The sequence below is a fragment of the Gordionus sp. m RMFG-2023 genome, chromosome 1 (genome assembly GCF_954871325.1).
Source record: "Gordionus sp. m RMFG-2023 chromosome 1, tfGorSpeb1-WG-v2, whole genome shotgun sequence".
NCBI lineage: Eukaryota > Metazoa > Nematomorpha > Gordioida > Chordodea > Parachordodidae > Gordionus > Gordionus sp. m RMFG-2023.
The window spans coordinates 10362533-10373154 of NC_088775.1; the positions used below are offsets into that span (position 1 = coordinate 10362533).

Sequence of the window (10622 nt, forward strand, 5' to 3'; positions counted from 1 at the left end):
AAAGAGGATAGATTTTACGAAATAATTCTAAAAAATCTACGTGTCTCTTCTTCTAAAATATTATTTGATGGGATTTCTGTGATTGAGAAACTAGTTACTTAATCAACGAAGATTACAGCATATTCTTTCTATATAATAAAATAATTATTTAAATATTGTTTGCATCATACTATTTCTTACAACCTGAGAAGAAACCGTTTTTAGCAATTTTCAATAGAATAAATTGGGCCTTAATTAAATTAGACAAGAGCGATGGGAGAACACATCAGGAAAAAATAAAATTTGGGTCAATACGAAATATGATCATAATGACATAAGCAGAAACCTTCCATCTAAATGCTTATAAATAACCATGAAGTTTCTATATTCAGCCTCTGCATGGTGGTTGATGAATACTTCCTTGCTAAACCTACTCTCAATAAATTTTTAAAAAAAACGCTGCCTTCGCTCATTATACTCATCCAGCCATTGTATTAATCAACAAAAACAATTTGAAAAAACCCTCAGTATATTATTTAGATATGTCCGGATCTTCCATATTTGAAACTGGTCAGTTCTTTTAATGTAACCGGTTCTTGACCATATAAAATATATAAAGGCATTTGCAACACAAAAAAATTATTTCTAGATGAATAGAGATTTGAATACTCTCGATTAATTTTATTTGTTCTATAGTTGAAGATATATTACTAATAATTTTAAATACATTTTTATTGGATTAAATATACATTCTAAGTATAGGAGAGTTAATCAATATAATTTTTATAAAATTTGATATCGATTTGGTGGAGTTGGGATCATAGGCGTAGCCAAAAATGAGGTAAGAGGAAATTCCCCCTTCGGAAATTTGCATGTTCTTGTAATTAAGCTAATAAAAATTTCCCCCTATATACCCTCCACCCCCTCTCCCTCAAAATACAATATATCACTGAAAAGAAGAATTGGAAATAAATATTAGTAAAAGTTGATTTTAAAAAACGACTGTACTTCAAAATTTATAGAAAATAGCTATATCACAATTAAAAAGGTGAATATCTAAAATTATTTTATAAAAACATAATATAGCCAAAGACCTATAATAAGTAGATCTAATGACGTCAATAAAATTTGGCAAATCCTACCTATTAATGCCCCACCTCACTTCTTTACCCAAACCCTGGTTACATCTATGGTTGGGGTAATTTTAAAATATATAGGTAAGAAAAAACTAATAAACCACGATAATCAACTGTTTGTTACTAACATAACAACAGCATAATCAAAAAATTATCCCAAGCTTGTATAAAATCAAAAATGTTATTTGATGAGTGAATGATTTAAAATTTTATTTTGCCCGTATTCTACAAATTGTTTATATTTCCACCTAAATATTATTTTTAATTTGAGGGATAAAATATGGTAAAAAGAATTTTAATAAAATATTTTTCTATTTTAATATCTTAAAATCATTGATAGATAACTTTTCAACCCAGTTTAATTTGACATGGCTTGATTTTTAGATTACGAAGTTTATTTGTTATTCCCCAAAAATGATTTGGACATTGTTAGATGAAGGGTAAGACCAAATCCCTTTTTTGCAGGGAGGGGTGAGGGAGATAATTAGTTTTTCTTGGAGGTTTGCCCCTCCCCCTCTAACAAATTCCCTGTCGAATAGATACGGAACACTTCACATAGTATAATGGTACGTATGTGATTTCCTAAGGCCAAAGGTTCATTCTATTTTTCAAATAATATAATTAATAGTGGTCAATATCAAGATATGCTTAATGTATTACAAATCCACTCGGGATATTATTAGGGCATAAATTATCCTTTATAGCAAATAGCAAGATCGATCTCATTGCAATACCTCAAACATTTGGGGTTTACTCAAATGATAGCAGTGAACCTTAAAAAAAGATTTCAGAATGTGTATAAGAATCTTATGGTACAAATATATTTTTGATTAGAGTTACTTTATTAAATTATATGCCATATTTTAATATTTTATTGAATATAAAAATTTTATAATTTTATATTGCTAATGCTATTTTATAATAATGAAAATTTTTTTTTAAAAAAAAATTGGGTGTTCAATATTATTTTTTAAATTAAGGTAATTAAGCTTAAAATAAATATGAGTGGGCGTAGCCGGAGTTTAAACGATAATATATTTAAATACTTTATAAAAATAATATTCTCCATGATGTAAAGATAAAACAATGTTTTATCTATAATTAATTCCTCCCAATCATGATGCTTTTGGGGAGGGTAAATCCATTTCTATATTAATATTATTTAAAAAGTTTAATATTATCTAAAAAAGTTTATTATAATTTAAAAGGGTTAATAAAAAATATATTTATCAATAATAAAAAAATACACCCATTCAATTTTTTCTTTTAATTTTTTTTAAAAATAACTCTTTTTATCAAACATTTGAAAATAACAAGCAAACATCCAGTGAAGATCTTGAAATGCAATCTCCAAATCAAGAAATTAGCTTAGCTAAATCTGTTCCTAAAACTAAATCTAAACGAAAGAGATTGTTTTTTCACTCGGAGAGAAATAAAAGCTTGAGAGGTATATATCGCCGCGATTATGCCTCACCAGGTAGCAAATCAACACCTACAGTCTTAGAAAACATGTTACCCATGACACCAGTCAAACAAAGAAATAGGATGAAAATATTTCAAAGACCGGACACCCTACATTCTCAAAGCTTAAAAAAATCTTCTAATGATTTTTATGCCGAAATGGAAGAGTTGCTTCCCAAGAAAATTCGCAAAAGGCTCGTTAACAAATCCGGAACTTGCAACGTTATCTATTCACACATACCCAAAGTGAATAAACACTTTTTGACAGATATTTATACTACTTTGTTAGACAGCAAATGGCTTTGGTCCGTGGCCATTTTTACAGCCGGTTTCCTTGGAAGTTGGCTATGCTTCTCCTTTATTTGGTGGCTTATCCTTTTTTCCCACGACGATTTCGATAACATATCTAACCCGAATTGGAAACCCTGTATCAAAAACATAGAATCATTTGCCGGCGTTTTCTTATTTACGGTAGAGACCCAACATACCATAGGGTATGGATACAGATACCCAACGGAAGAATGTCCCGAAGCTATAATAGTTTTTATTATTCAATGCATAACAGGGGCCGTCATACAGGGATATATAACGGGCATGATGTTTGCCAAGCTTTGTCGACCTAATAAAAGAGCTGCTACTCTCATGTTTAGCAAAAAAGCCGTCATATGTACCCGTGATGGTCAACTATGTTTATGCATACGAATCGGTGACATGAGGACGTCCCACATGATAGGAGCACACACCAAGTCTTACATGTTCAGAAAGAAAATAACTCAGGAAGGTGAAATCATTCACCTCAAGCCCTATGTAATTCAAGTTGGAACAAATCCTCCAGATGACAATGTTTTTCTGGTATGGCCAGTAATAGTTAGTCACATTATTGATAATCAATCACCCTTTTACGACATGGGAGCCTTAGAGTTGAGTAACATAAATTTTGAAATGGTATTCATATTTGAAGGAATAATAGAAGCCACGGGAGCCACAATGCAAGCCAGGACTTCTTATTTACCTCGTATGGCATTTATAATTCTATGCTCATACTCTATTACATATTTGTTATTAATAATGAGTGGGCTCAAATATGAAATTTTATTATAATCACTTCATTTTTATCTAAGCACAATGCACAAATCATTCATTATACAAATAGCCTTGCCATTCATATGAGGTAAGCATTTACAAATAATACAATTTATTAAATTAAGAGATAGGGTTATAAATCTTTAATTTTATTGGTAATATAAAAACAGACAAGTTTTCTCAATTTTTAAGAATTAATACAGTAAGGGCCTAAAAAATACAATAGTCCCCATTTATCACACACATAAATATGTACCTAGGTGATCTGACCACGTAATGTCACGTACTTTTGAAGCTAACCAATGAACCTCTAATTTTCGAAGACTTAAACAATTAAGGAGATTGGGTGTCTTAAGGAAACGTTGTTTTACATTCTTTATAGCTCTAAAAAGAGTCACTCGTTTATAAAATAAAATTTCTATTTTTAAAGAATATATGGAATTTAATATTCTTAGAAAAAATAAAAAATTTAGTAAAGTCATTTTCCAGAAAAGTGAGATCAGATATACTACAATTTGATAAAAATTAACTCAAGACTCTCAAAATCTTTATTTTTCAAAAAACTAGCTAGATTGGTGCTTCCATTGTGTTGGACCCTAGCATGGCTCGTTTGAATAATTTTCTCTAACATAATTATCAAATTGCATGAATGTATGTTAGCTAGGCCCTCCTATTTATCAGTTAACAATCTCTTTTTCCAATAATGGAACTCAAACTTAATTTTTTTTTCTCTTACAAAATTAAGGATTGAATTTCCTATATTTTTATATTTTTCCCAAATTTGTCTAAATATACAAAAGCATAGCCCATCAATTATATTCGATTTCTTTCATATCAGTCAGCATACAATGTAGTTCTAAGACTTTGGAATTTTTAAGAGAGACATTTTTTTGAATAGGATAAAAAATTTAGGGAATACAAGAAAACCATCGAGGGAAAAGAAAATAAAGCTCGATACATCAAAATTAATGATGCTATTCAATACAATATACAGATTAGATAAGTTGAAGGCTCATAATATAGCCAACCTTGTCATGGATTCTGAATAATCTTCCATAATTTGAACAAAATTTTGAATCCCAATCAAATTCCTATTAAATACTATTGGAAAATGTGTTGATAAATTGGGCAACTGCTTTGAAAAATGGGCAGATTTTTAATTATTTGTTCATTTGCGTAAGACCTCTATAAAGTAGGAATTTATTGCATTAATTCGCTTATATTTTTAATAAATTGAGATTATTAAATTTCTAACTTATACTCAAAGAGAATGTGGTAAAAGATTTAATATTTCTAATGAAACTGTTAAAAATATTCATAAAAAGAAGACATTATCAAACGCCCTTAAAATAAAACATATTGGGCCAAATAAACAAACAAAAATAGATACCTTATTTTAATTCATAAATTAATTTGGTTGCTGCTGTTTCTTTCGGGTTATTATTATTATTATTCTTTTCTTTTCTTTTTAAAATTATTTTACATTAATATTGGATTGGTTCGTTCTATTTCTGATTGGTTATTGTATTAATTTTAAATAAATATAAATTTTTTATGGGAAGTAGTTTTTTTTTAAAAAAAGGTTGTAAGATATATCTTAAATAAAAATAATCACTTCCGAGTTTTTGAATTTTTAAATTATTTATATAATTCTTAGTTCAGATTATTATTAGAATATATATATATAAGGCTGTGCTGTGGTAGGATCTAAGAGCAAACTATAAAAGACATGGGGATCGAGATGTTATTTATGAATATCTTCTTGAATTTAGATATTTTCGAAAATTTTGATTATTAAATCGTTTTGATATTATTTATTCATTTTATAAATGATTGTTAAATTTTAATAATATATTTCAATTTGCGTTATTTAATCTAATATTTTGATTTAATGAATAGAACTGCGTTTCAAATTGATAACCCCCAAAAATTTTATTTTATTAATGATTGTATAAATCATAATGCAATATTTCAAAAAACTGCCTTTCATCTAAAATTCCCACCATCCCCCTAAAAAAATAACTTACCCATAGCCTTCCACCTTTAAAAAATTTGTAGAAAATGCTCCTACCCCCCTCCCCTATCCCCTACATTATAAACACTATATGTGTTGTTAAATGGTTGTCAGACTCGGGATTTAGGTCTAAAAATTGACTAAACCAGCTCCGAGTACGAACCCTAAGCACATCCGCGGGGTTCAGTCCCGAAGTTCAGACTCCAGACACGAGGATCAGATGAATAATGTTATACCAAATATTTCGAATGAAAATTATTTACAAAAAGTAAAGAAGCAGCAAAAATGACGTTTTATGGGGTTAGATAGTAAAACTTTGCAAGCAACTCAGCTTCGGGTTAAAAAAATTTTAATCGGGTCGACTTAGGACTTAAAAATATTAAAAAAATAGGATTGAAATGAGTTATTATGTTGGTTAACCGAGTGATTATTTGCAGCCATGGACTTTTGCAAGGATTCGAATTATCATTTTTTAAATAGAGAATAAATTAGAATAGAATTTTTCTGAGATTAAGACAGACAATTAGTGTTAAATTTAAATTTATATTTTTAAATTTAAATGCTAAAAGGAAGATGTTAGTGCATAGATAGATCTTGCTTGAAAATCTTCTTTAAACATTATTGTACAATCCTTAGAACAAGATTCCAAATTTTTAACGATTTAGAAAATATCCCTTAACATATATTTTTAATATATTTTATTTTTTTTAAAAAAAATATAAAAATAAACAAAAATACTGAATTTAATTTAAATATGTTTTTTGTTCTTTATGACACATATTTTAGAAAAAATTATTTTAAAATATCTTAAATAAAAAATTATAACAAATTAACCAATCAGAAAAAGAACCAATCCAATATTAATATAAAAAAATAAACATAAAATAATAACATAAAAAAATAACATTTAAAAAATAACATTTAAAAAATAACATTTAAAAAATAACATTTAAAAAATAACATTTAAAAAATAACATTTAAAAAATAACATTTAAAAAATAACATTTAAAAAATAACATTTAAAAATAAGAATAATAAGCCCTTTGAAAGAAGCAGCAACCATTAATTTTATATTTTTATTCTTATTTTATATTGTATTTAAATGTGGATAAAATGGTTAGCAAAATTCAGAGTTGTTAAACCATACTCCGGGCTACCGTTATGGCTATTTGTCAAAAAAAGTAGCGCGCTACCGCTAACTATCAAAAAAAGCAACGCGCTATTAGATACTATTTATATATGTGTACATTTGGTGTTAGTTTAGGTATGCAATAATTTTACTCGCGATTTTTGATGAATTAATAAAAAGTAAAAAAAATTATTTGAGAATTGAACATAATCTGGCTTTTTGCTAAACTATGAATATAGTGGTAAAATGTTATTTTTAGAAATTAAAAAGTCCTAATAAATTGAGCAAACTGTCTAAGTTGTGCAAAAATCTTGGTCCCAACAGTTAATTAGACAGGGTTGGCTGTACTTAAATAAATATCTACTACGTCAAACCAATGGCATTTAACATATACTAATAATTAAATTTATTAAAAGTGTACAAACATTGAAATAGCTGTAATCAATATTAATGGGGGTTTGAAAGACATTTCATATGATTTCAATTGGTGGACTTCTATTTATACATGTATTTTAATTTTTAATGAATATCGGCAGTAATGTCATTCATATAAACTTATCACCATTGTTAATAAAAACTAATGAAGAATAAAAATAATATATCCTATTTTGTGTTTTTAAACGCTACTGCGGGCTATCGCTACCGCTATCGTTTTTAAATGAGTAGCGCGCTATTAGCTACTTTAAAAAAGGTAGCTAAAGTTACTTTTTAAAAAAATAGCTAAAGTTACTTTTTAAAAAAAGTAGCTAAAGTTACTCTAAAAAAAGTAGCTAAAGTTACTCTAAAAAAAGTAGCTAAAGTTACTTTTAAAAAAAGTTGCTAAAGTTTTTTGATTTTTTTTTAAAATATTTTTTACGTAACTTTATTTCCACAAATAAAATATTGGTATAATAACATGACTATAATTTGTTACATATATATATATGTCGTATTGGGATATGGAATCATGTGGGATTCGGAATCCCAACGTGGGGATTCAAGATCTTGAATCCCCACGTTTTATTCGGGATCTTTTTTTTTAAAATATTTAAAAAATATTCCGAATCCCCATGAAAAAAAATAAATAATATAATTACTTTTTCTTCTCTTTTTTTGCGGCTGGCACCATATAATTAAAAGGCCAAAATAAGGGATTTAAAAAGAGAATTTAAAAAAAAGTAAATAGTATAAAATTAAGGCATATAATAAATCGTATCAGGTCAATTCAGCGAAACTTTTATCGCGAAACACTTTTTCGCGAAACTTTTATCGCGAATGTCGTTTATCGCGAATGTCGTTTATCGCGAAGGAATTTCATAGCGAAGACAATATCGCGAACTTATTATCGCGAATTTATTTCCGCGAAACCTTGACCGCGAATACTTTATAGCGAATACATTATAGCGAAACTTTGATCGCGAACTCGTTATAGCGAATTTATTTCCGCGAAACCTTAACCACGAATACTTTATAGCGAATACATTTTAGCGAAACTTTGATCGCGAACTCATTATAGCGAATTTATTTCCGCGAAACTTTAACCGCGAATACTTTATAGCGAATACATTATAGCGAAACTTTGATCGCGAACTCATTATCGCGAATTTATTTCCGCGAAACCTAAACCGCGAATACTTTAGAGCGAATAAATTTTAGCGAACGCCAACTCTTTATAGCGAATTTTCTACCGCGAATGTATGTGCGCGAAATTATTATAGCGAGCGCATGACCGAAAATTACGAATTCATTTTAAGTGAAATTGATATATTCAATATCAATTTACCAACCGAAGTTTCTTAAATCATAAACGCGAATGTTTTAAGAATATTTTATTACGTATTGTTTATTTAATAAGCATGTAACATTTATCTGATGTGATACAAAATACATTACTCTTTCAGGTCTCACTCACTCATGGTTGTAAGTATGGAGGGGACATTTTGGGTTAAGTTTTTACCAGAGTAAGTTAACCCGCCCCCCCCCCCCCGTGTGCTTTATGTCATTTAAAGAAAATTTTCTGATATACCTTTTTCCCAATCTAGATGAAAAATTATATAGAGAGCTAAGAATTTTTTATTGATTTTCTCAGATTATTTTTAAAAATTATAGAAGATTTCACTGATAATTAATGCCTACTAATTATAATTTTTAGATAATGCACATCGATATAACTTTCTGATATAATAGTAACTAATTTATTTGAATATTTTGACCTCTCCTTTTTCTTCTTTTCGCATTTTAATAAATAGAAATAACTGAAAAGTTATAATTATCAAAAAAAAAATTCAAAATATTCTATTGGATTACATTGTAATATTTATGAAGAATAAATTATGGAAATAAATCATTAGATCTAGTTATTTTAGTTTTTTATTTTTGCTGATTTCACAAGTCTAACTAAACAATATAAAAATTAAAAAAACGTATAATAGTTTTCATCATTTTATAAAATAATACCAGTTCAATTTAAATCAGGCGTTTTTATGAAAACACCGCTAAACGCTCCTTCTCAATTTGTAAGCACTTTTACTCATTTTTTCTAATAAAATGGAATTAAAATAAATTAGGATTTTTTGAAAATAAATAGAAAATGTTCCAAATCAAGAAAATAAAGATATTCCAATATCAGGAAGGCTTATATTTACATTTTTATTTAATTCTTTCATAATATTCGAATTTCTTTAAATATCATGTTTAAGATATTTATATCTATAATTACCATAATAATTTGATAATTCTGAGCAATTTCTATATCGCTTCAACTTGTGTATCAGAACAGTGGCATAGACAGGATTTATATAATTAATATCATCGCTGTTAAATTTGGCGACTGTATAGTTCTACGAACTAATTGTAAATTATATCAATATTTCTTGCTTTATTAGTACCAATTGAGTACTTAAACGAGTATAATAGCTAGTAAAAGGAAAAAAACTATTAGTAACAAAATTTTGGCAAATCTATGGTTTAAGCGACTGAAATAATTTATTCCGAAAATTTTATCGATGTTCCTTATTAATTATAATTTAATTCGTTTAGACAGTATAAAGAAAAAGTTTATTAGCAAAATAAGAAAAATTGCCTAATTCAGGCATTATTGATAGAATGGGAAATAGCTGGTTTGCGCTAATATTTATTAATTCTTCAGTCATTTTTTTCACACACAAAAAGGCAACCGTGCTATAAGAAAAATAAAATCTATATCACCCATTAAAGCGTAAAATCAACCAAATTTCTGGAAGCAATAAATCTGGAACTTAAATCAATAATTATTACATTGATTCTTCAATTCATTTGGTAGATAGTTTTTACTGACAAAATAAGATAAAATTGCTAAGATTAACAACATGCGAAAACAAACAAATATTTTTGGGTAAGCTCTACTATATGAAATGCCAGATTATTACTTAGTATTACATCAATCAGTTTTTCCAGTCAATAAGTTTTAATAAGCGAAATAGACAATAGCAAACCTTTAAGTATGAACCAAAAAGTATTAGGATTTCAAAAATTTGAAACATTATAAGATTAAACAAAGAATCTAAAGAAAGCAATTATAATAAAAAAAATTAAATGAAATATCTTAAAAAAATATTACTATATTTATTTATAAAATCAACTTTTTTCCTATTTCAAAATATGAGGATTTAAAGATACTCGATATTTTAGCCAAAAGAAAATTAAGCTTGGAAACTTTTCCGACAGATGACATAACTTGCGGCAACTTTGGAAAAGTTATATCAAAATGAGAAGGATTGGTTATGGTAAAATTTAAAACAATTAGGATAGCTAATTATTTTCATCAAGTGAATAGGTTGAGCTATTGTTTAATAACGTAATA

The 10622-nt window shown here is 27.7% G+C and overlaps 1 protein-coding gene across 1 annotated transcript; it reads left to right on the top strand.

The window, feature by feature from the left end:
- Nucleotides 1-2456: 2456 nt before the first annotated feature.
- LOC135931477 (G protein-activated inward rectifier potassium channel 2-like) lies at nt 2457-3677 on the top strand. The gene has a single exon (XM_065468614.1). It carries the CDS (start codon nt 2457-2459, stop codon nt 3675-3677), a length of 1221 nt encoding a protein of 406 aa, XP_065324686.1.
- Nucleotides 3678-10622: the final 6945 nt, after the last annotated feature.